A 27898-nucleotide genomic window follows, 5' to 3' on the forward strand; every position below is an offset into this window, starting at 1 on the left:
TCTATAGCAGTATAAACAAAATCAAGTGTAGACCAGTAATGAGGGAGCATTATAAAACTTATAAATCTGGAAGTAACAAAGGAAATCTTAATATGATGTATGCAAGATCAAGAGTCACCATAAGATCAAAGATTTAAGCTACACAAAATCAAGCTGGGTGGCGAGAGCAGCTCAAGCAAATAAGCTAGCACACTGACTTCGAAATAAATAACCACACTGTAACAAACAAGCTAGATAAATAACATTAGTGGCATGCTTAATGGCATTTGGGCAGAGTTCTTCAGTGTAAGCTTATTAACTAAAGAAATATACTGCAGTAATGAACATCACTAAAGTTGAAATTGAAACAATTGCACTTCAGAAACAAAGCATCAGTCCAGTGCATATGCTAGCCATAAATGATGGGTCTCTTGGTCTAATTCAGGTAAGGTAACAAGTGAAGTTAGCTGAAGATTTTAGTAGTAGCATGAATCAAGGCACAAATCGTGGTATTAGTTGTTCTTTGTATATTTTGGGTGCAGACTGTCTGCCAGCATCAGAAAGCTGAAACTGTTGCCAGGCTCCAATAAGAGTATAAAGGAAAAATTGCTTTCGTATTGCCGTGTGAGACAGTCTGCACCGTAATGTGTTTAGCAGTGCATACAAGACAATTCCTAGATAAATAGCATGAGGATTTGTGGAGAATCTTATGCTGAAATCACATCTTGATAAATAAACTACTCAGAAGAGCTGTGTGATTCGGTGGTCTTTATGATCTAGAAGTGTAGAAGTGAAGGAGTCTAGTGTATGCTCATATACAGACTCCAGCACACGATACTCAACATATGGATAATTTTTATTCGAAAGAGTAATCAGAACGGTGATATTTTTTTTTGCGAAAATTAGAATCAAGGACATTAATCATACCGGAAGTTAAGTAATCAGAATGGCGGCCGAGGCGGATGCGGTGCAGAAATGTGCGTCCGGCAATGCGCGGTGGCTGCACTCCGATCTTTCGACACCGACGACGCCAACACCGTCACCGTAGTCCGTAGAGCCGCTCCGACAGCACCTACACCTACTCCCACACCGACGAACCGCCGCCGTCGGCGTGAAAGGGGCTCAGCACACGGGAAAGGAGATCTGTAGAGAAGAAGGAACTGAGGATCAGCAAGCTCTGGTGTCGTCGCCGCAGCGGCGGGGGTCACGTCTCAAGGCAGGATCACAGGAGGCAGAGGATTGGGGGAGTGGGGGATTCAGATCGGGAGGAGCTCACGACGCGGTCATGCGGTTGCCTACAAATTTACAATAATAACCCTAATACATTAATTTAAAATGCAAAGTTAACTGGCCTGATCGCACGGTCAGAATTAATCAGAGCGGTAGTACTTGGTAGCACTTAGTAGTACTACCCAATCACCGTAACACAGCTCATACTACTATACACAATGCCAAAACTTAACGAGCCAGAAACAAAGTCGTGAAGTATCAACAAAAAAGGCACCACGTGGTACGCGCCGGTTCCATCTAGTCCGATGCAATGCCAATACTACATGAGATGATAATCTTGTCCCACGTGGAGACAAACACAAGAGCAGTGAGAGAGGCAAAAGGAGCGAGTCGGCAATCTGCAATAGAAATTTCTAGACATTATCGAAAAAATAGAAATTTCTAGAACAAATCAGCCTCATCCAATGTAATTAGTATCGCATTATTGCACATGATGTGACACAATCATAACATGAACACAGGTAGTAGCGATACCACTAAAACAGACTTAAAGTACCTAAATCTATTTTTTCCTAAAGACCACCATAAAAGGCTCATCGCTGATCGTAAGCCATGTCTTATCCTTATAGACATGCAAACCCAGATCTTTGCATGGCCCCTTGTCAACACATGACATTATCTTATATCCCATCGCATCCGCACCATGCCTCTCAATCCGGAACACCGCAAATGACCTTACACCATCTTCATTGCCAGCGGCCACATGTTTCAGCCGATCTGCCGCCTCCGGAGAACGTTCCGTAATGTGCCAATCTAGCCTATCAGAGCAAAAGCTTTCAAGATCGTGGAATTCAATCCAGATGTCGCTGGACAGATGGATCGTCTCACTGGCCGAAGTGTTCGGCGGTAGCGGGGTAAATCGCAGGGTGGTGCCAAGGAGATTTGAGTTACTTTCCTGGGCCACAAAGTTAAGGCATCGTAGACCAGTAGGGATCGCTTTGAGGCCGCCTCCACCTTTGGCTGGGAGGATATAGTAATTGTGATTGTTATCTAGTTGGCTGCCTTCTGTGTCGTACACAGGTTGTGTTGGATTGTTGGCAATGCAATGGAGGGTGATGGCTAGTAGCTGGATGAGGAGGAAGAAGAACTGGGGCTTCATGGTTCTTGATCTAGTCCTTGACAATAAAATATGTTTGTACCAATGTTTTTTTTTTTTTTTGACAATATGTTTGTACCAATGTTGTTTCTTCGAGATCTGAGTTGCTTGGCTTTATATTGACAATATGTAGCAACAATTTATTTTCTCCATTTATGTGGATGATTCTCGCAATTTTATAAATTAAAATGTTTCCTTTTTTAAAGTAGCTTTTGAAGAAAACCATTTATGTGCAGATACCGTATCATAGCACATACTCCTAGAAAAATTTAATGTCAAGTAAATCTTGTACATATATTTGCATTGAGATTCTATAAATCAATTAATATAAGGAGACTATGATACTAGTATATGATACCCTGCATTGTAAAAATAGTAACATGTAGTAGTATCATACGCATGATACTTCTAAATGATACTATGCATTCTGACTAGTCTTAGACTACCCACAATGGGAGTATCATAGGTAGTATCATGTATTTCATGCATGCAAAATGTTGATGTGGCAGTGCAATTAAGGATGAGAGAGAGGATACTAGTATCATATGTAGATACTACATAACACATACTACTAGAAAAATTTAATGTCAAGTAAATCTTGTACATATATTTCCATTGAGATTCAATAAATCAATTAATATAAGGAGACTACCTTGCATTGTAGAAATAGTAACATGTAGTAGTATCATACACATGATACTTTTAAATGATAATACTAGTCACAATGGGAGCATCATAAGTATCATGCATGCCATGTTGGTAAAAATATGATGTGGCGCACCAATTAATGAGGTGAGAGATGGGGGTGGTATCATAAGATGATACCGTATCATAGCACGTAAAACTAGAAAACTTAACGGCAAACACATCATGTACACAAATTTGTATTGAGATTCTACAAAACATTAAATATGATGATACTATGATACTATCTTATGATATTGTGGGAGTAGTATCATAAACTAGTATCATGTGCATGATACTTCCCATTGTGACTAGTTAGCGCTTCCCCTTCTCAATGAAACGCCCTCATTATCTCTTTTCTTCGACCATCCGCCTCTTTGCTTCCAGCCTTCATACTGAATCTTCATCATCTCCCCGCACTAGAGAATTCCGATCCAAACTGGCGGATGCAGACGCGCTCTGTGGAGGACTGGCAGATGCAGCCTTCAACGTCGCCCTCCTCCTATTAGATATATGCGGTACAGGCTTATGAAGTCCTATCTCAGTGATTCTATCCATGCTACAACATTCTATCCATGCTAACATTCTGTAGGTGGCGAGGGCTTAAATTTGTTGGACACATTACGGGCCTATTTTTCTCTGATTCTCTGCCCTCTCTTTGATTATTTTCTATTTGTTTTCATACTCAGATCAGATCTACAACACCATCACCAGATCGAGGTACTGCTGTGCACCTACTCGCTGCACATATGTATCCTGCTTACTGTCGTTATTGCTTTCACGTATTCATCTTGGTCTACTGATTTTCCATTCTCTTATACTAGCATACAAAATACCCTGGCCTTCTTGATGGCGGCCCTGTACCAACACCACTCAAATGGCGGCAGCAGGTGATTCACCAGTCAGACAGAACGCCTGCAGATGCCCCGCTTCACTCCACCACGGCATGAGAGCTTGATGTTTTATCTGACAATAGATTTTTATGTGGGTTATTTCTTACTTGATTCACTAGGCACCCTGGGTATGGATGGAAATTGAGAGGGCGCCATTTGGATCTCAATGTTTGTTTTGTAATTAGCAACTGAGAATAAACTCCTATACATATTCAAGGTTGCCACATTGTCCGCTCAATGCTTGATGAAATGTTCGTATGGTATACTTTTGTAATCCTTCATGTCTTTCAAATATATCTGAAAATGACTACTGGTGCAGCAGTCCATTTTGTATGGAATTCTCGGTTCTATTGCTCATTGCGGTCCAGGTAAGTTTCTGCACCTGATTACTCATGGTTGTTGTGAATGTTACAATTGGCTCAATGTTAACAATTACATCAACGATATTCCTATCCAGACTTGCAGTTAATTACTCATGGTTATTCCTAAGAAAGTTATGGCTTTAAGGTGTGTGTGTATAGTTATTTACTTCATTGCTTATAGATCGGAAATACTTTTGTACACTCACGCATGGGTGTGGGTGTTTCCGTCACCGTCCATTTATTTCTCGAGATTGCTTCCTGTTAGACAGTATGGTGGGAGCTTTGACTTAATTTTCTCGGTTAGGAAAAGTTTGGCTATATTATATCACACTTTATTTTCCTCTTTCATCTAAAGAAGTAGCCTTGATAAATTGATCAAGGAAGATCAGAAGAATGAGGCGAGCACTGAGAATAAAGGACATACATATATAGAACATGGCATTTGATGCATGATGTTCGAGATAGGAGAGGAAAGAGATCTGGCTGCTGGTACATAATCCAATAATGAGGATGGTATTTTTATGTTTTCTGTGTTTTAACCTGATACGTTTAAAACATTGGAACATTCCTTACAGCTACTACTACATCTTTTCATACCATATTTACAGTCACACAATAAACTATACCATATTTACAGTCACACAATAAACTATTTTACAGTACATCAAGGTATATGAAACTTAGATATATCCCATACTCTTTCACCAATCATATTGTGAGTCCAAATACTCTATTTTACAACATGAAGTTCATTACTATATATTAGTATGAATTTCCGCAGGAACGCGCAGGGCATCACCTAGTTATCAGATTATGCTAACCCAAAATTTTCTGTTGTGCTGCCGCTTGTACTTCTATTTATTGTTAAATTATAAGCTTGAGTGTTGGTGGGCCTGGTTTTCGTTGTCTTTTTGTGGGCTCTGCAACTAATTTGGAATCCTGCATGAATTGTTTTACGTTTTCTTTTACGTAGCTTTTTTTCCGCAGGTGCATGCAATTGCATATTCATGTAAAATCGCACATTTTTAGGTGTAATTTTTTCTACTTTCTCCGACTCTAAATACTTGTCTCATGTTTAATTAATCTAGACATATTTAATCAATATTTTGCCTAAATGCGCGGCAAGTATTTAAATCCGGAGGGGAGTACCTATTTTGGACTTGTTTTTGTGTATGTGCAATTGCGTATATTTGCGCATATATACATATATGTGTGTAACTGAAAAAAATCTTCTCATGCGCAATTATACGTAGATGTGCGATTGCATATACGTGTGCAGTTGAAAAGTCTTGTCATGCATAGATGTGTGTTTACACATGTATGTGTAATATACATAAGTGCGCAATTTCATATAGGCGTGCAATTGCACCCGTATATGCAATTGCACATATATGTGTAATTACATATACGTACACAATTTTAAACTTTATATGCAACCTCCTTTTATATTTGATTTTTTCATGATAACAACTTACAACTAGGCTTGTAGTTGTTTTGTCCATAGGTTTGTTTATTGGGCTTCTAGTTACATACATGAGAGAAGTCCATAAGAGGTTTTTTTTTTTGAAACAAGAAGTCCATAAGAGGTAAGTCTCAAAGAGAGAAAAAAAGAGGAAAACGCTATAAGGACTCTGGTCGACCCTGGAGGATTTCGATCGAGAACTAAAGTAATTCCCAGTCGACCGGGAGCTAGCCACTTCCTATTTTTTTTCTCTACTTTCTCCGAGTCTAAATACTTGTCTCATGTTTAATTAATCTAGACATATATAATCTATATTTTGCCTAAATGCGTGGCAAGTATTTAAAGCCGGAGGGCAGTACCTAATTTGGACTTGTTTTTGCAATTGCATATAGTTGCGCAATTACATATACGCGTGTAGCTGAAAAAAATCTTCTTATGCGCAATTATACATAGATGTGCGATTGCATATATGTGTGCAATTCAAAAGTCTTGTCATGCATAGATGTGTGTTTACACATGTATGTGTAATATACATAAGTGCGCAATTTCATATAGTTGTGCAATTGCATCCGTGTATGCAACTGCACATAGACGTGTAATTACATATACATACACAATTTTAAACTTTATATGCAACCTCCTTTTATATTTGATTTTTCATGATAACAACTTACAACTGGGCTTGTAGTTGTTTTGTCCATAGGCTTGTTTATTGGGCTTCTAGTTACAGACATGAGAGAAGTCCATAAAAGGTAAGTCTCAAAGAGAAAAAAAAAAGAGGAAAACACTATAAGGACTTTGGTCGACCGTGGAGGATTTCGATTGAGAACTAAAGTAATTCCCATTCGCTCGGGAGCTAGCACTTCCTAATTTTTTCTCTACTTTCTCCGACTCTAAATACTTGTCTCATGTTTAATTAATCTAGACATATATAATCTATATTTTTCCTAAATGCGTGGCAAGTATTTAAAGCCGGAGGGGAGCATCTATTTTGGACTTGTTTTTGCAATTGCATATAGTTGCGCAATTACATATACGCGTGTAGCTGAAAAAAATCTTCTTAAGCGCAATTATGTAGACGTGCGATTGCATATATCTGTGCAATTGAAAAGTCGTCATGCATAGATGTGTGTTTACACATGTATGTGTATTATACATAAGTGCGCAATTTCATATAGTTGTGCAATTGCACCCGTGCATGCAACTGCACATAGATGTGTAATTACATATACACACACAATTTTAAACTTTATATGCAACCTCCTTTATATTTGATTTTTTCATGATAACAACTTGCTTGTAGTTGTTTTGTCCATAGGCTTGTTTATTGGGCTTCTAGTTACACACATGAGAAAAGTCCATAAGAGGTAAGTCTCAAAAATGTTGTTCAATGGAGCACCACTTGAGGAGTTTCGTCCATCTCGAGGGGTCCGACACGGTGATCCAATCTGCCCCTATTTGTTTTTGATTGCAGCAGAGGGCCTTTCAGGCCTCCTAAATAAGAGTGGTCAGTCATCGCATCTCCAAGGAATTCAGGTGGCGCCTACTGCCCCAGCAGTTAACCACTTGCTTTTCGCCGATGACAACTTGTTGTTTGTTAAAGCAAACGAAGAGGGAGCAAGAGATGTTAAAAGTCTGTTGGATTAATACTGTGCGGCTTCGGGCCAACGTGTCAATTTGGTCAAGTCCTTGATGTTTTTTAGTAAAGGATGTCCGGAGCACACTAGGGGTGTGGTCAAAGGGTTTTTGCAAGTCCCTAATGAAACTCTAAATGAAAAGTATCTCGGAATGCCCTATGATGTCGGTCGGTCTCTTAATGTTTCCTTCAAGTACTTGAGAGATAGGTTATGGAAGAGAGTTCAAGGATGGTTGGAACATTTGTTATGTGTGGGCGGTAAATAGGTATTGATAAAATCTATTGCGCGTGCCATTCCAACATTTTCGATGTCATGCTTCAAATTACCCCGAGGTTTATGTCTTCATATCAATTCTCTCAGCAGAAACTTTTGGTGGGGAAGAGAGGGAGAAGGAAGACACACTGGGTGTCATGGGAGGTCATGTGCTCGCCGAAGTACTCTGGAGGCCTCGGCTTTCGTGACATCGATGTCTTCAATCTTGCAGTGCTAGCACGTCAGGCATGGTGGCTCCTTCAGAACCCAGAGTCGGTGAGTGCAGGGATCTTAAAGCTATCTATTTTCCAGAGACAAATTTCTTAGGAGCAAGTTGTGGGTCTCACCCTTCACAAGTTTTACGTGCCATGATCGAGGGAAGGGACGCAATGAAGCAAGGTCTTATTCGATGAATTAGCACCAGAGAAAGCACGCATGCATGGAATCAGAATTGGATCCCGCGGGATTTTATGCTCCGCCCTTTGGCATGCAAGAAAGATGACCCTCCGATCAGGGTCAGTGACTTTATTAACGTGTCTTCATTGTCGTGGAACAAGCATGCTCTCGAGGATTTTTTCCTCCCCATGGACGTGGAGGCCATTTGCAGAATTCCGCTGAGCTCACGTCGGTTTGATGAAAGCTGGGCGTGGCACTACGAGCGAAACGGATACCTCACGGTCCACACTGGGAAGCTCCCGGGATTTCCGTGGACGCCGAGAAATCGAAACGACTGCTGAAGCTGCATGCCGATCAACGAGGACGGGAAGTTCCCTTCGCCAGTAGCGGCTAAATGTGATGCCAACGCTCTCTCGATCATACCAACCGACTCTCCCTGCGATGTTGGTCGTCGTCGCCGGCTGCGCTGTAACCGCTGTATGACCATTCTTGCTCATTGAGGAGAGTTGGGGCGCGTCGCGGCGAAGCAGACGCGGATAGGGAGGAGATTGTCAAGCCAAACAATGCGGGGAGAGCAGCTGGCCAACGAAGAGCATGAGACAGAGGTAATCCACCGCTCGCCAACGCAGGGACGCCGCCTACCACCTGCCACTACGGCACTACCTGGCTTCTCAAATGAAGAGCAGCACACAACAACTTCCAAAGAGGTACAATAACATCCTCCACTCCATCAATTATTTTTAGCTTATGAAGGCCTCGCGATTTCTAGGAATAGGGCGAAGAAGAAACGATCAAGGACTCACATACATTAAAAAAATCTTTATTTATGTGCAAGTTCTACTAATTACCCGCTTCATCAAACTTTAATTAGTGAAAACACTGATACATTGGTTAAACAAAATAAAATTGAGGAATAAAGAGTATATGACGTAATAATATAGAAAATAAAATATTGACACCAAGAAACGTCTACGATGATTGATCGATTTTCGGGAAAAATACAGGTCACGCTTATGTTTTTCGTTAAAAAGTTTTGGTGATACCGCGATAAAAGGGTCTAATGTTAGAGTGATCAGTCGTGGTGTGAAGAGGAGGAACTCTCACTTCATTTGCAACCAAAACCTGTAGATGTAGTCTGTAGATATATGTTGTTGCTGCTGATAACCTCGTCCGCAGCTTGCACTGACGAAAAATGTTTCGCTCGGCTCGCTCTCGCCCCCCGCGCGGGCGAGAGGGAGCAAACCCTAGCGCCGCCGCCCGCCTTCCCTTCGCCTCCCCCTCCCCTCCGCCGCCGCCGGCGCGTGCCGCCGGGCGTTGCTCGTGTGCGGTGCCGCGGCGGCGGCCGGCCATTTCCGCGCGCGTGGCAAGGAGGCGCGGCGCTCGGCGCCCGCGGCGGTGTCCCTAGGCTAGGTACTGGTCCGGCGCAGCCGGGTGGCTCTCGAGGCGGAGGCGCTGCTCCTTGGCGGCGGGGCAGCGAGGTGGCCTGGCGGCGGGGCAGCGAGGTCGCAGGCGGGCAGCTAGCTGCCGGGCCCTCCCGGCCCAGATCTGGGCCCTCTGGGCCCCATCTGGGTTGGGGTGGGCTGCCTCAGGTCCGGGTGCTGCTCCCTGGAGGTGGAAGTGGGGCGTCGGCGGGGATGGGTGGTGGCGGCGTTGCTCGCCGGCCAGCTGCAGCGTGGCGGCGGAAACTTTACGGGCCAGGCGGGCCCGGCCAGGCCAGTAGGGGCTCGGTGTGTTTCTGCTGGCACGTCCGGTCTGCTACCGCGATGGCGGTGGAGGATGTTCCCTCCCGCGCGGCGGCGGTGCCGCTTCCCCTGGCCCTGTTGTGCCCCTTCTTCCCTCGAGGCCTCGTGTCTGGGACCACAGTGCGACGGCGAGGATGGCTTCTTGATCGTGGTGGCGCATGCTGGTTGGTGGCAGTTGGGTGGAGCGCTTCGAGTTGTCTGAGGTGATGGTGGTTTGGGGATCGGGAGAAATCCCTGTCGGCTTGTTCGACGCCGACACGGCAACGCCTACGGGTGTCGTCTTTCCTTCCTGAAGGGCGTCGGGGGTACCCCTACCCTATCCTCTCCACATACGGGGGGAAACCCTAGGACGAGTCCGGGCAACAGCGGCGTCATCGTCGCCTCCTTGTTGAAGGTGTTGCTTCGTATGCGATGACTCGTTGTGCTAGGAAGCGGTGGGACTTCCCGGAGGGCGCAGCGATTGCGGGCTATCTTCGTTTTTCGTCAATCTATCGGTGTCGGCATTAGTTTCTTATATATTTTCTTTCTTCTTTCTTTTGGGCTTGATGTGCTGTTTGCTCCAGCGTTGCTTGCTATCTTGTATCGGTTGGTTGCTATATTAATATAGCGGGGTGAAAGCCTATTTCGAGGATAACCTCGTCCGTACGGTTTCTATTTGCATTTTATTATTCAACAAAGAGTTGATAAGAGAATACACCAAAATGACTCGCACTGGTAGAAAAATGGCCTTTAGTTGCGGTTCGCAACTGCCATTAGTCGCGGTTGCGTAACTGCGACCAATTAAGCGCGACTAAAGGCCCCCCCTTTAGTCGCGGTTGCTTACGAACCGCGACTAAAGGCCCGTCCACGTGGGCGGCTAGCGTGCGCCTGGGCGAAGGACCTTTAGTCGCGGTTGGTGTCCCCAACCGCGACTAAAGGCTATTTCGTTAAAAAAAATTAATTCATTTGGGTTTCTAATTTTTTTTCACTCCATTTTTTTTCTATTTTTTTCAGAATTTCTATTATTTCAGTTATTTGCATACCTTAGTCTCTATCTCTAACTACACTTATCTCTAGTCAAATTACTTACTCGTGGTCAAACTTTCCGCGCGGTCACCCATCCTCCCACTACTCCACCTCTAGCACGCTTAACTTCCGAGTTCCATTCCATCCCGCATCCAAGTGCTACGCGCACATGTATGTGATACTAGTATCATATCAATCCTATTAACATGTTGGTCGATGTCACATTTTTTTATTGTTTGAATTTCAAATAATTTTTTTCATAAACAAAAATAATGATGTAATAATAATCGTGAATAAATAAATAAACATTAACTTTTCAATTTTATTTTATTTTTTTTTTAAAATTTTTAAATTTTTTTTTTGCCAAAACCTAAAAATTTGAAAATCCAAAATTTGGGTAAAAGTAATAGTAATCTTTATGCTGGATGCAATTATTAATTTTATTTTTTTGAAAAATTTAAAAAATATAAAATCCATAATTTATAGCAAAAACTAAAATCTTCCTGCTTTCGTATTTTCATTTGGAATTTTGAGAATCTAAAAATTGGCTAACCGGGTCGGCAGCAAAAGGTTCGGCAGCCGATGACACAGAAGACATAGGAGACAGCAAGACGCTGGCAACCATTGACCAGACCCCTGATGAAATCAACAACGCTGCAGCAACCACTAACGTGGTGAAAAAGCCAGAAGATGAGAAGAACCCTTTCCTTGCTTAAGCAATTTATTAGCGTTTAATTTTTTCCTTTATATAAACATGACCTTCCTTTTTTCGCCCTCTAGTCTCGTGCTTACCTTATTAATGAGAACTTCAGTTTTGATCCCTTGATAAGCATGCAGTAATTTGGAGCACTTAATCCGCATCATCATAACCTTTGCTTACACCCCTCGGTGAACAATGGTGCAATGAAGTACGCGGCAAAAGATTGTGTTCCGAAAAAGCCTCTACGAGCGCTAAAGGATGCAAAAAAAAAAGGATGATGACCTTTCCCTCTGCTATAGATGCCTCTACGAGCGCCGAAAGTAGCAATAGTTTGGAAATACACATAACACAACCCACACTCGATATTTCACTTATGGAAATATCAAAGAACAACGGGCTCATCGGCAGAATCATTGCACCTGAAATATTCGGGAGTGACTGTCGAAACATACATCGGTTGAAAGCAAAGTTGCACATACAACGGGTTTAGCAAGACCTGCAACACGAGCTGATCACTCAAACGTTTGCTGACCAACGAATACGAAAAACTCTTAAACGGACAATTAAGATTTGCTCCCTCAAAAATTGCCAACGGCATCAACACGGTAAAAGTACATATACATGTATCTACCGAATAAAAAAATTCGGCTAAACAATCCTAACACTTGGATGAAGTAGCCAAAATAACCTATTTACAAAACAACCCTAATCCATGAAATCACCCTTGCGGAGTTTCTCTTTCCTCAGGTACCTTCGAATACTCCTCAAGCTTGTCGACAATTATATTGGCAGGAAGCAATACCTTCGGATATAAAGTCTCTAAGTCACCAACCGCGTTGGCGATAGCAAGCAGATTCGCTGAGGGGTAACGTGCAAGCACAAGGGCAAGTGTAAACCTGGCCCCTGCGAAAACCTGAGCTCGCACCAAGTCTCGAATCTTCTTGGCATTCCCAAACTCAGACATCAAAGTCAGCAGCGTAGGGGGAATCGCGTTTAAAGGGAAAATCATCTTCCAAACTACCCTCATGGCTTTGTAGCACTTGTCGAAGAAATGGTGGACTTGCTGAACCCGATCCTGAAATTGTGCGACAGCCGAAGCCTTCGAGTGTTCCCGCCAGAAAATCTCTTCGGCTGATGACGAGCTGGGTTAAAGCGTGCACACGCTCGTGAATTCGTTTGTTCTCTTCCGCACGGTTCAGGGCTATGACTGGCAAAGGAATCAAATAGAGGATCAGACAAGGCGTTGTTGATAAAAAAGCGCAAGGCTCAAGAAACTTACAGTTGAAACTCTCGGTAGCTTTATGCAGTTCAGTAAGAGCGTACCGCTCCACTTCGGCTGCAATCTCGCTCTTCTTATTGACAATAGCAGCTAAGGCATAAGTGCTGCGTAGATCTTTTTCCATCTGAGTGATCCGATCCTTCATACGCTGGATTCGATCACCTTCAGGAAGAGCACCCGAAGAGTCGTCGACAAATGAAGGCACTGGGAAAACCTGCAAGAAACAGCGTTAAAAAGGATGACGGATCGGGTCAATTCGAGCAGCCGAAGTAACTCCCATCGGGAGAAGTGCAAGTAAAAATATCATAACAAAGGTGTACTAGCAACATTGCTAGCACGGAGTTTATTACAAACACAAGTTTTGCAACGGAACAATGTTTCACATCAACTCGAAGATAAGTTTGTTACAAAAATCAAGGGGCTTGGGTCTGAGTCGATAAACTGGGACCAGCCGACGTCTTCCTCGACGAAACTAGTTCAAGGAGCTGGCGAGCACAATTAAGGGCAGACGTTTTAAAGGCGCTTAAATCAACGAACTGCCCATCTTGCTCTTTCGGCAGCTCCTTAGTCATTTCTTCGATGTCAGCCTTAAAGTCGTGACCCATCATAAGTTGGAAGGCAAGGAGGGCGCCATAGGTACGCGAGGTGCGTTTGAATACCTCGATAACCTCCTTGGTGTCAACCGCGAAGGCATCGGCCCCAGATTCTTGTCTTGCTTGATCTTGGGGAAGATCATCGAGTGCATCCGCGCCATGGCACCTTTCCCCTTTTCGAGAAGCTCCCGCGTAAGCTGGTGGGAGGCGAGATTCATCGATACACCATTTGCGGGAGAGTTATTTGGAACCTTGTCCAAGGCACTGACGGGGATGTTGGCGGCTTCTGCAAAAGAAAAGAATGGAAAAGATCATTAACAGAAGATCGAATTCGTAAAGTACGATAATCGACGAGAGAAGTATAGAAGAGATTACCAAGCAAAGCTAGCGAAGATTGGCGAAGGAGTTCATCTTTTCGGCTGCTCGAGCTTCGGCTGCCAGCCTTGACGCCTCTTCCTCCTTCAGCTTTTCCTTCAGCTTGCCCGAGTTCCTCTTTCAGGGAATCGATTTCTTGGCGAGCTCCGGCAGCTATCTTGACTGCGCCGTCCAACTTCGAGGAAGAAGATTCGACTTCTCTCTGCAATCGAACTTTGTCTGCCTCCAGAGAAGTGAACTGGGAAGCGAAGGTCTCCAAAGAGGAAATAACACCTCGTAGATCCTTAAGGAAAAAAGGATGTTTTACAAAGAATCGTTAGACAAGGCACATTTCAAGAAATTTGCGTTGTATTCAAAAGGGACTTACAGAAGGAGGAGTCGTGGTGGCGACAGGAACATCTTTCCCCTTGGAAAGGGAAGAAGCAGTCGATGCCTGAGCCGCGGGGGCTGCCTTAGGAGCCGAAGCTTCGGAAGCCGCAACAACCGGCGGAGCAGCGCCAGATTTGGCCTTCTTAGACGGAGGCTCAGTGAAACCTTCATCACTACAAAAAGGAAATCATCGACAGGAGTTATGAAAAGAATGCGAGAAATAAAGGGACAAACTATGGCATCAGGGAAGAAGGTGCTTACATGTCGAAGAGATCGTCTTCGTCGGCAAAGCCACCGGTTGATCTCTTCACAGGCGAAGCCCTGGTCGCCTCCACAGCTGCATTAACAAAGGCATCACGATCAGCATCATCATTACGCACTGATCCCTCTGTGTCGCAAGCGTCATCGGATGAAGGAGGAAGATCGGTGTGAACAGTTTCGGAATCTATCGGATCATCATGTTCGCTCTCTGGGCATGCGTGCTCGACAGTGTGAAAATCAACAGGTACTGAGGAGCCTCTTCCCTCAGAAGTATCATTTGGCGAATCGTGCAAGTTTCCAGAGACTATGGGGATCTGTCGAAAAGAAGAACAAATAAGAATAATAGTAATTATGTTGGCTAAGTGGAAATAGCATAGTGAGAATATGAAAAGGAAAGTTACCTCTGGTGGCGGATGATCGGCATCGAGAGGAGTGTAAGAAGATATCAATGGGATCGAGTCTTCCTGACTAAAGAAAGTAAGGCGACGGACTTCATCAAGCAACCCCTTTTCCGACAGTTCGGCAGCATTAATCCTGGTTTCATCCTTCGGACCTGAATACAACCACATCGGACGAATTCTGGCCATGACTGGTTGGACTCGACGTTTCAGGAATATCACTGCCACCTCTGTGCCAACCATAGTTTGGCCGTCGGCCTCTTTAATTCGAAGAAATTTGGCAAATAATTCGTCGGTTGCTGCCCTTTCATCGGGAGAGAGAATGTTTTTCCAGGAATCCTTAGGCTTGGCTTCGAGGGTGTCGGCAAAGCGAGGAAGCTGGGACTCGGGTGACAAGGAATCCTTGACATAAAACCACTTCAGTCTGCATCCTTGCACAGACTCTCTCATTGGGAAATTGAAATAATTAACCTCCGAACGAGCCACAAACCCCACTCCTCCGGTGACAAAGGATCCATTACTACTGTTGTACCTCTTTACATAAAAGATCTTTTTCCACAATCCAAAATGGGGCTCAATGCCCAAAAACGCCTCGCAGAGGGTAATGAATACAGCGACATGAAGGATTCAGTTAGGATTGGGTATCAAAGAAATTCATCCAACATAGCAAAAGAGGCAATGCGAAATAAAAGGCAGAATCTGTCAAAACAGAACAGTCCGTAAAGATGGATTTTATTGAGGCACCAGACTTGCTCAAATGAAAATGTCCAAATTGAATGAAAGTTGCGTACATATCTGAGGATCACGCACGTAAATTGGCTTAATTTTCTGAGCTACCTACAGGGAGGCAGGTCGAAATTCGTGACAGCAAAGAAATCTGAAACTGCGCAGTAATCCAAATCTAGTATTCACTTTACTATCAAAGACTTTACTTGGCACAACAAAGCACAAAACTAAGATAAGGAGAGGTTGCTACAGTAGTAAACAACTTCCAAGACAAAAATATAAAATAAAGTACTGTAGCAAAATAACACATGGGTTATCTCCCAAGAAGTTCTTTCTTTATAGCCGTTAAGATGGGTGCAGCAGTTTTAATGATGCACTCGCAAGAAATAGTATTTGAAGCAAAAGAGAGCATCAAGAGGAAAATTCAAAACACATTTAAGTCTAACATGCTTCCTATGCATAGGAATCTTGTAAATAAACAAGTTCAAGAAGCACAATGCAACAAGCATAGAAAGATAAAACAAGTGTAGCTTCAAAAATTTCAGCACATAGAGAGGTGTTTTAGTAACATGAAAATTTCTACAACCATATTTTCCTCTCTCATAATAACTTTCAGTAGCATCATGAGCAAACTCAACAATATAACTATCACATAAAGCATTCTTATCATGAGTCTCATGCATAAAATTATTACTCTCCACATAAGCATAATCAATTTTATTAGTAATAGTGGGAGCAAATTCAACAAAGTAGCTATCATTATTATTCTCATCAAGTGTAGGAGGCATAGTATTATCATCATAAAAATTACTCTCCATAGTAGGTGGCACCAAAAGACCACTATCATTATAATCATCATATATGGGAGGCAAAGTATCATCAAAGAAAATTTTCTCCTCAATGCTTGGGGGACTAAAAATATCATGAAAACTAGCTTCCCCAAGCTTAGAACTTTCTATATCATTATCAACAATGGTGTTCAAAGCGTTCATACTAATATTACTACCAGCATGCAAATATGATTCCATAGGTTTTTTAATTTTCGCATCAAACCATCCATGTCTTAAATCAGGAAATAGAATAAGAAGCTCATTGTTGTTCATTATGCCAAACTAGTGTAAACAAGAAACAAAAAGATGCAATTGCAGGATCTAAAGGAAATAGCTTTGAGTACTTACAACGGCGAAAATAGCTTAGTAGCCGAGATCCGAAGTGTGAGTACCTTTTACCTTTCCTCCCCGGCAACGGCGCCAGAAAAGTGCTTGATGTCTACGGGTGCTTCTATTCTTGTAGACAGTGTTGGGCCTCCAAGAGCAGAGGTTTGTAGAACGAGCAGCAAGTTTCCCTTAAGTGGATCACCCAAGGTTTATCGAACTCGGGGAGGAAGAGGTCAAAGATATCCCTCTCATGCAACCACTGCAACCACAAAGCAAGAAGTCTCTTGTGTCCCCAACACACCTAATAGGTGCACTAGTTCGGCAAAGAGATAGTGAAATACAGGTGGTATGAATGAATATGAGCGATAGTAACGGCGCCAGAAAATAGCTTGCCTGGCGTGTAGTTGATGGTGGTAATATGGTAGCGGTAGTAACGCGATGAAAACGAGTAAACAAGCAGCGATAGCAGTATTTAGGAACAAGGCCTAGGGATTACACTTTCACTAGTGGACACTCTCAACATTGATCACATAACAGAATAGATAAATACATACTCTACACTCTTGTTGTATGATGAACACATTGCGCAGGATTACACGAACCCTCAATGCCGGAGTTAACAAGCTCCACAATTCAATGTTCATATTTAAATAACCTTAGAGTGCATGAAAGATCAACACGACTAAACCAAGTACTAACAAAGCATGCACACTGTCACCTTCACACTATGTAGGAGGAATAGATCACATCAATACTATCATAGCAATAGTTAACTTCACAATCTACAAGAGATCATGATCATAGCATACGCCAAGTACTAACACGGATGCACACACTGTCACCATTACACCGTGCAGGAGGAATAAACTACTTTAATAACATCACTAGAGTAGCACACAGATATATTGTGATACAAAACACATTGCAATCATAAAGAGATATAAATAAGCACTTCACTACGCCATTCATAACGGTGAATAAGTATTACGTGAAATATAGCCTAAGAGACCCACACGGTGCACACACTTGTCACCTTTACACACGTGGGACAAGGAGTCTCCGGAGATCACATAAGTAAAATTCACTTGACTAGCATAACGACATCTAGATTACAAGCATCATCATATGAATCTCAATCATGTAAGGCAGCTCATGAGACTATTGTATTGAAGTACATAGGAGAGAGATGAACCACATAGCTACCGGTACAGCCCCGAGCCTCGATGGAGAACTACTCCCTCCTCATGGGAGACAGCAGCGTTGATGGAGATGGCGGTGGTGTCGATGGAGGAGCCTTCCAGGGGCACTTCCCCGCCCCGGCGGCGTGCCGGAACGGAGACTCCTGTCCCCCGGATCTTGGCTTCGCGATGGCGGCGGCTCCGGAAGGTTTCTCGTACCGTGGCTTTTTTTATCATGTTTTAGGTCCGGGACCTTTTATAGGCGAAGAGGCGGCGTCGGAGGGTCAACGAGGCGGCGACACCATAGGGTGGCGCGGGCCACACCCGGGCCGCGCCGGCCTATGGTCCAGTGGGCCTGTGGCCCCCTCCGGTCCTTCCGGGTGTTCCGGAAGCTTCGTGGAAAAATAGGATCTCTGGGTCTTGATTTCGTCCGATTCCGAGAATATTTCCTTACTAGGATTTCTGGAACCAAAAACAGCAGAAAACAGGAACTGGCCCTTCGGCATCTCGTCAATAGGTTAGTTCCGGAAAACGCATAATAATGACATAAAGTGTGCATAAAACATGTAGATATCATCAATAATGTGGCATGGAACATAAGAAATTATCGATACGTCGGAGACGTATCAGAGGCAGGAGCGGCCACAAGGACCGTGACCTTGTCACCTGCCAAATCTGTGGTAAGCCGGGCCATGAGGCCTGGAAGTGCTGGCACCGCTACTCCGAGGATGAAGAGGAAGAGGAGAAGGGCGCAAACGTTGCATCATACGGCGTGGACACCAACTGGTATGGTGACACGGGCTCCACCGACCACATCACCGGTGAGCTCAACAAGCTCACCATGAAGGAGAAATACACCGGCCGTGAGCAGATTCATGCGTCCAATGGACAAGGTATGAACATTAGTCATGTTGGTCATGCAATTGTTAAAACCCCCTAAATCCTTGCATCTAAAAAATGTTCTTCATGTTCCACATACCACCAAAAACCTTGTCTCAGTTCATCGCTTTACTAGAGATAATCAAGTGTTTATTGAATTTCACCCGTGGTATTTTTATGTCAAGGATCAGGCAACGAAGAAAATTCTTCTTAAAGGACGATGTGTGCGTGGCCTCTACCCGTTGATATCTTCACCATCCATCAAGAATAAACATGCCTTTAGCATCTCCAAGCCTTCGACTGTCGAGATGGCATAGTCGTTTAGGACATCCTTCCTTTCGCATTGTTCAACAAGTTCTTAGCAATTATGAACTTCCCTATTCAAATAAACCTAGCATTAAGTCGGTTTGTGACTCTTGCCAAAGAGCCAAAAGCCACCAACTCCCTTATGAGAGGTCTACTAGTGCATCTACATATCCCTTGCAACTTGTGTTCTCCGATGTATGGGGACCAACACCTATGTCTGTAGGGAAATATGAGTACTATGTAAGCTTCATCGATGATTTTAGTAAATTTTCATGGATTTATCTTCTCAAGAAAAAATCTGATGTCTTCCAAGTGTTTCATAATTTTCAGCAACTTGTTGAACGCCAATTTGACAGAAAAATTCTAGCTATCCAATCTGATTGGGGTGGTGAATATGAGAAATTAAATTCCTTCTTTCGAAAGATAGGCATTGAACATCATGTGTCATGTCCCCATGCACATCAGCAAAATGGCTCTGCTGAGAGAAAGCATCGCCACATTGTTGAAGTTGGCCTTGCCCTTCTTGCAGATGCATCCATGCCACTCAAATTTTGGGATGAAGCCTTCCTAACCGCCACACATCTCATTAACATGTTGCCGAGCAAGGTCATTAACCATGAAACACCCATGGAACGACTACTCCACAAAACACCGGATTATGCTTCTCTTCGCGTTTTTGGTTGTGCATGTCTGGCCTAATCTTCGTCCCTTCAATCAAAGAAAATTAGCCTTTCGTTCCCAACAATGTGTCTTCCTTGGCTATAGTCATATGCACAAAGGTGTTAAATGTCCAGACATTGCTTCTGGTCGTGTTTATATTTCACGCGATGTTGTCTTTGATGAAACAGTGTTTCCCTTTGCTAGCCTTCACTCCAATGCTGGTAGCCGCCTTCGTCAAGAAATTCTCCTCCTACCCGAATCTCTCCAAAACTCACCCATGTTAGCTCAAGAGGGGGCACAACATTGCACTGATCTAACATCTAATGTTTCAGTGATTCCTGGTGTTGCAAGTGCTCTGCAGGAACAGCAAAATGCAGGTGAAAAGCAAAATGCAGGTGAAAATTCCATGCAAAACAGACCAGAAACGCGGCCAAACGGAGCAGATTTGGGAACCAGCCAAAATCGCACAAGACACGAGGCTGATTCTCCTCGGATCACGGGAACCTCGGACAGCAGAGAAGAATGCGCGTACTGCGGCAGCACGCCATTCCGTGGACGACACGTCGCGTGGTCCCGTCACGGAGCCCCACGGGCGCATGCATGCGCACGAGCGCGTGCACAGGCCGGTCGCTGTCAGTCGCGTCGCCACACGCTGGCGACCACCAGAACGACGCCGCGTGGCATGCGGCCAGTCCACCGCGCGGGAACGCGTCCCCAACAGGATCAAGACCTGCTGCAACTTCGGATCAAGTGCCAGTGACCAGATCTTCTGCGCATGGTGGATCTGCAGCGCAGTCAGCAGCACCTCCAGCCCGGATAACAAGGTCCAAAACTGGTCATGCCAAACCAAAAGTTTACACTGATGGAACTGTGAGGTATGGCTTATCTTGTTCTACAAATGAACCCGAAACTTTGCAACTAGCACTAGCTGATAAAAAATGGAGAGAAGCTATGAATGATGAGTATAAGGCTTTAATAGAAAATAAAACATGGCATTTAGTACCATATAAAAAGGGAACAAATTTGATAGATCGTAAATGGGTCTATAGGATAAAAAGGAAAGGCTGATGGTACTATTGATAGATATAAGGCTAGATTGGTAGCAAAAGGTTTTAAACAACGATATGGCATAGACTATGAAGATACATTTAGTCCTGTTGTTAAAGCTGCTACTATTAGACTTGTTCTAGCTGTTTCAGTATCAAGAGGATGGAGCTTGAGGCAACTAGATGTGAAGAATGCGTTTCTTCATGGTGTTCTGGAAGAAGAGGTATATATGAAGCAGCCACCTGGTTATGAAAATCCCAATGCACCCTATCATGTGTGTAAACTTGATAAGTCACTTTATGGGTTGAAACAAGCACCAAGAGCATGGTTCTCAAAGTTAAGTTCAAAACTACAAGAACTTGGTTTTCTAGCATCAAAGGCGAGATACATCACTTTTTATATATAATAAGTCGGGCATTATTATGTTTGTGCTAGTATATGTTGATGACATTATTGTTACTAGCTCTTCCAACAAAGCGATCAATGCACTCCTTCAAGATCTTAGCTCGGCATTTGCATTAAAGGATCTTGGTGATTTACACTTCTTCTTGGGTATTGAGGTAAAGAAAATTAATCAGGGTATTATATTAACCCAAGAGAAATATGCTTCAGATTTGCTCAACAGAGTTGGATTAAAAGAGTGCAAGACATTACCTACTCCATTGTCAGCATCAGAGAAGCTTTCTGTCACTGAAGGAGAACTTCTAGGACCAGAAGATAGCACAAGGTATAGAAGTATTGTTGGAGCATTACAATATTTGACTCTTACCAGGCCAGACATAGCTTTTTCTGTCAACAAGGTATGCCAATTTCTTCATGCTCCCACTACTGTACATTGGACAGCAGTAAAGAGAATATTGAGATATGTCAGTGGTACAGTGAGTCTTGGCTTAACCTTTAAGAGATCTTCTTCTACACTAGTCAGTGCCTTCTCAGATGCAGATTGGGCAGGGTGTGTGGATGATAGGAGGTCTACAGGAGGTTTCTGCTGTATACTTTGGACCCAACCTAATTTCTTGGAGTGCTAGAAAACAAGCAACAGTGTCAAGATCAAGTACAGAAGCTGAATACAAATCTCTGGCCAATGCTACAGCAGAAGTCATTTGGATTGAGTCTTTACTGAAAGAACTGGGAATCCAAAGAAATAAAGTCTCGTGCTTATGGTGTGATAATATGGGTGCCACATATCTTTCAGCTAATCCTATCTTTCATGCTAGGACTAAACATATTGAAATTGATTTCCATTTTGTAAGAGAAAGAGTAGCAAAGAAGCAACTTGAGATTAGATTCATTCCATCAAAAGATCAGGTGGCAGATGGCTTCACAAAAGCTTTACCAGCTCGGCAGTTTGAAGAATTTAAGTACAACCTCAACCTTAAGAAGGCTGTGATTGAGGAGGGGTGTTGAAGTATCTGTTATGATACGGAAGTTCAGTTTAAACCCTGACGGAAGTTCAGATAGAGATAGATAGGAGTTCAGATGTATTTGTGATGATCCGATCGTAACTATAAGATCAGGATCATCCCTTCCTTTTCTCTGTTTGTTGTAACCTTCCGTGTACTCATCCTCTGCCGATGTTGGCATATAAATTAACACGCAACCGATGGAAGTCCCCATCGTTAAACCAAAACCCTCTAGCGATCATATTAACCATATAACCAGATCATTACAGCTGCTTGCAACGATTAGAACTAGAGTCGCTGGTCTGTGCGAAAACTAAACTTGAGTCACTGTTTTGCGCAAAATCTGCCCCAAGGATTGCTGGTATACACAATTTTCTCGAAGCCAATTGAAGCTTAGTCTAGTTGGCTCTATTTATCTTTCTTTATAACTACGTTTTGTTTCAGTCTTGATACTTTGAACGGCTGGCTGGGTGAAAGGTTTTTAAAAATATTTGAGTAATGAAGCGCCTTTATCGAAAAAATGAAGAAATGGTCATGCAACCTCAATGAAGTGCCTTTAGATTTTTTTTTTGAAACAATTATTTATGATTTTCCATTTTTTGAAACGGCAGGAGAATTCATGCCCAATAGCCAAAGACACTTTTTTGTAAGAAAAGGGGAAAAAACCTTCTTTCCCAAACTAGTAACGGCAAAGAAGAAGCTATCATACGTTTTAAATTAGACGCATTGAGCTCATCCCATCCGGCTTGGTGAAGCGTGCGCAGAAATCATGAAATCGGTTGTAGCAAATCTGAATCTGTTCATTACAGTACATTATAGATTTAATTTCAAATTATATTATGTAGTTTTCATTGCATTATGTAAGCCACATTATACTACTATTACAAGTTTTACCATGATTGGGGATTTTAGGAGCCGTCCAAGCTAGTAAATCCAACGGTGGAAAAAATACTAGTACTGAGTAGCACTGGAAAATAAGTGGTGGAAAGTATTGGAAAGTACTGGAAATACTTATTTATTTTTATTTACTGGAGGGGTAGTTCGGTAATTTCGCGTCCCTCGTCTGTCTCTCCTTGACTTCACTCTGTATCAGAAGTTCAGAACCGACAGTCGCACCGTGGAGGCAGTCGTTGCCCTGTCGCCTCTGCGCGTCGCCGCCCTCGATGCCCGCGCCCTCTTGCCCCCTCCCACCGCCACGCGTTCTTCGACGGCCTCCCACCTCGGCCTCGCCGTCCGTTCGAGCGTTCTCACCACCGTCATCCCATTGCCCCTACAAGATATCCGCTTTCCAGCCGCTGCTGATGCGCAGACAAAGTCCATCCTCTCTAGACCCGGGAATGGGTGAGGGCCTGGCGGGGTGTCCTCTGTCCTCTCAAGCTACATGCCTCCATCCATGAGGGAGAACGTCGTCCACGGGTGGGCGCCTTTTTGATCGGCTCCGACGCAGTCCATCCTCTCAAGCCAGTCCTGACGATGGGAGAGGGCGTCGCGGGTTACCTGGCTGGATTCCATCGTTGTCTACGTTTGGAGGTGCCGGCCAGCAGCGTGAAGCGCGCGGTGGATGGACTGAAGGTCAAGAGTGAGCCAAAGTATGATGCAGAGGGCTATCTGCTATCAGCGCTGCTGTCGCCGAAGGACAGGTCCAATAGTGCTTATCGTGTGTGATGGAATGGAAGAATTGGTGGCAACTTGGCATGTCTATCTGCACTGATGTCGCCTGCGTTTTCTTATTCTTATGTTTTAAGAATGAAGAATTGCACCGATTGGCTAATGAACCACACAATTCCAGTGATTGGCTGAATATTCAGTCGAGATCCAAAGAATCTTGGAGCCGAAAGAAATTAAACAGTGGAGCTAATTGACGGATCAGATTAAAAGAGTTCATTTTGTAGGAAGATCAAGTAGCCTTAGAGCATCTCCACTCGTCCCCCATATAGGCTCCGGCGCAGCCTGGCCATATGGGGGATCCGACGGGCTAACCAAAATTCGGGGGCCGGTCGGCCCTAGTCGTGATCCCCATACAAAGTATGCATATTTTAAATAAAATTATTTTGATTCTATTACATAAATGAAAGACTAGTCATACTCATATCTAGGCCTATAGTACATGTACTCGTAGTCGCCGTCGTTGGAGGAGCCGTGGTCATCGCTTGCCGGGCGCGGCTCGAACCTACGAGGCGGCGGTGGTGGTAGCATCCGCAGAGGCTGTGATGTCGCACGCTGCGGGGACAGATGGCCGCAGCGACTACAACGTAGGCCGTCGCCGCCACGGTGTGCACGGTAGGCCTGTTCCTCCTTCACCCACTAGGATCGGCCAGCCTCCACCGATGACGGTAGTGGCGGTTTCAGAGAGGCGCGGATGGCCACACGTTGGCCCGGGAAATCCTTTGGGCCGCTGGGGCACCTAAAGTCGTTGGCGACCATGATGTACTCCGGCGGCGCCTTCCACTCCGGTCGGTCCCTCCTCTGGCTCCTCCAGCTACGGGGGGGGGGGTATGATACTTATGAAGGAGCTTCTTCACAAATATCACATCCCTCAGAGCGATATTGCAGTTCTTAAACATCTCACATGTTAACCCACCTCCAACAATTAAGTGTGGTTTACCATATGAACAGCAACGGCATTGGTACCCTACAGGCATCATGGGGAAATCACTGTTCCAACATAGTTTCAAGGATACATGTAGCTGGTGTATATGTGCAATTAATCTCTAACAGTAATATTATTAGGAATTTCAAACAACATGATTATATCATCACCCTGTTGATAACAGCCGAGGTAAAAGAACCCGTACTCTATCGGATTGAATGCGACATTCTTGCAAAAGGAAAAATTCAGCATAATATTACAAGCACGTCAGTATAGCTAGGCTATTAAATTAGCTCTTTCTTTGTTCTTGCAGAACATAAAATGTGTATTACAAGTCAGCTTTCATCTAATAGCTTTGCAATCTACTTTATGTATTATCGAAACGGACGGGTGTGTTCATCGACAAAATCTTTCACAAACTATAGGCCCATTTTTTGAGTCTTCCAACAACAAATTTGGCTCGACATCCAACACGAGTGAGATTCTGTGGCTTCATGTTCCTATCTTCTCTCTTCATGTGCTTCTCTTCTCGAGTACAGACCAGTTTCCTCTGAATTATCTCCTGCTTGGTTTCATTCCACTCAACATAGCTTTTCTACAGACTAAAATCTTTCTCAAGAGCATAACTGTTATAGAACTCGAATCCATCAACCTCGCATAAAAAATATCATGTCAAATAAAAATTAGAATTATTTTTGTGTCAAATAAACTGTCAAATGCGGCCCAAGTTTACTAACCACAAAGCAGCCACGCATACTTGGACCATATATTGTTATTTATCATTAGAGATTCAACTATAGCAGTATAAACAAAATCAAGTGTAGACCAGTAATGAGGGAGCATTATAAAACTTATAAATCTGGAAGTAACAAAGGAAATCTTAATATGATGTATGCAAGATCAAGAGTCACCATAAGATCAAAGATTTAAGCTACACAAAATCAAGCTGGGTGGCGAGAGCAGCTCAAGCAAATAAGCTAGCACACTGACTTCGAAATAAATAACCACACTGTAACAAACAAGCTAGATAAATAACATTAGTGGCATGCTTAATGGCATTTGGGCAGAGTTCTTCAGTGTAAGCTTATTAACTAAAGAAATATACTGCAGTAATGAACATCACTAAAGTTGAAATTGAAACAATTGCACTTCAGAAACAAAGCATCAGTCCAGTGCATATGCTAGCCATAAATGATGGGTCTCTTGGTCTAATTCAGGTAAGGTAACAAGTGAAGTTAGCTGAAGATTTTAGTAGTAGCATGAATCAAGGCACAAATCGTGGTATTAGTTGTTCTTTGTATATTTTGGGTGCAGACTGTCCGCCAGCATCAGAAAGCTGAAACTGTTGCCAGGCTCCAATAAGAGTATAAAGGAAAAATTGCTTTCGTATTGCCGTGTGAGACAGTCTGCACCGTAATGTGTTTAGCAGTGCATACAAGACAATTCCTAGATAAATAGCATGAGGATTTGTGGAGAATCTTATGCTGAAATCACATCTTGATAAATAAACTACTCAGAAGAGCTGTGTGACTCGGTGGTCTTTATGATCTAGAAGTGTAGAAGTGAAGGAGTCTAGTGTATGCTCATATACAGACTCCAGCACACGATACTCAACATATGGATAATTTTTGTTCGAAAGAGTAATCAGAACGGTGATCTTTTTTTTTGCGAAAATTAGAATCAAGGACATTAATCATACCGGAAGTTAAGTAATCAGAATGGCGGCCGAGGCGGATGCGGTGCAGAAATGTGCGTCCGGCAATGCGCGGTGGCTGCACTCCGATCTTTCGACACCGACGACGCCAACACCGTCACCGTAGTCCGTAGAGCCGCTCCGACAGCACCTACACCTACTCCCACACCGACGAACCGCCGCCATCGGCGTGAAAGGGGCTCAGCACACGGGAAAGGAGATCTGTAGAGAAGAAGGAACTGAGGATCAGCAAGCTCTGGTGTCGTCGCCGCAGCGGCGGGGTTCACGTCTCAAGGCAGGATCACAGGAGGCAGAGGATTGGGGGAGTGGGGGATTCAGATCGGGAGGAGCTCACGACGCGGTCATGCGGTTGCCTACAAATTTACAATAATAACCCTAATACATTAATTTAAAATGCAAAGTTAACTGGCCTGATCGCACGGTCAGAATTAATCAGAGCGGTAGTACTTGGTAGCACTTAGTAGTACTACCCAATCACCGTAACACAGCTCATACTACTATACACAATGCCAAAACTTAACGAGCCAGAAACAAAGTCGTGAAGTATCAACAAAAAAGGCACCACGTGGTACGCGCCGATTCCATCTAGTCCGATGCAATGCCAATACTACATGAGATGATAATCTTGTCCCACGTGGAGACAAACACAAGAGCAGTGAGAGAGGCAAAAGGAGCGAGTCGGCAATCTGCAATAGAAATTTCTAGACATTATCGAAAAAATAGAAATTTCTAGAACAAATCAGCCTCATCCAATGTAATTAGTATCGCATTATTGCACATGATGTGACACAATCATAACATGAACACAGGTAGTAGCGATACCACTAAAACAGACTTAAAGTACCTAAATCTATTTTTTCCTAAAGACCACCATAAAAGGCTCCTCGCTGATCGTAAGCCATGTCTTATCCTTATAGACATGCAAACCCAGATCTTTGCATGGCCCCTTGTCAACACATGACATTATCTTATATCCCATCGCATCCGCACCATGCCTCTCAATCCGGAACACCGCAAATGACCTTACACCATCTTCATTGCCAGCGGCCACATGTTTCAGCCGATCTGCCGCCTCCGGAGAACGTTCCGTAATGTGCCAATCTAGCCTATCAGAGCAAAAGCTTTCAAGATCGTGGAATTCAATCCAGATGTCGCTGGACAGATGGATCGTCTCACTGGCCGAAGTGTTCGGTGGTAGCGGGGTAAATTGCAGGGTGGTGCCGAGGAGATTTGAGTTACTTTCCTGGACCACAAAGTTAAGGCATCGTAGACCAGTAGGGATGGCTTTGAGGCCGCCGCCACCTTTGGCCGGGAGGATATAGTAATTGTGATTGCTATCTAGTTGGCTTCCTTCTGTGTCGAACACAGGTTGTGTTGCATTGCTGGCAATGCATTGGAGGGTGATGGCTAGTAGCTGGATGTGGAGGAAGAAGAAGCGGGGTTTCATGGTTCTCGATCTAGTCAT

At 43.7% G+C, this 27898-nt stretch overlaps 1 protein-coding gene across 1 annotated transcript; it reads right to left on the reverse strand.

Moving 5' to 3' along the window:
* Positions 1-1771: 1771 nt before the first annotated feature.
* On the reverse strand, positions 1772-27898 carry LOC124648453. Its single transcript, XM_047188221.1, has 4 exons — positions 27353-27898; positions 23838-23861; positions 21238-21270; positions 1772-2356 (listed from the first exon to the last, which is right to left on the reverse strand). The coding sequence occupies exons 1-4, from the start codon at positions 27896-27898 to the stop codon at positions 1772-1774; spliced, it is 1188 nt and encodes a 395-aa protein (XP_047044177.1).

Source organism: Lolium rigidum, chromosome 4, assembly GCF_022539505.1.
Source record: "Lolium rigidum isolate FL_2022 chromosome 4, APGP_CSIRO_Lrig_0.1, whole genome shotgun sequence".
Classification (NCBI taxonomy): Eukaryota; Viridiplantae; Streptophyta; class Magnoliopsida; order Poales; family Poaceae; genus Lolium; species Lolium rigidum.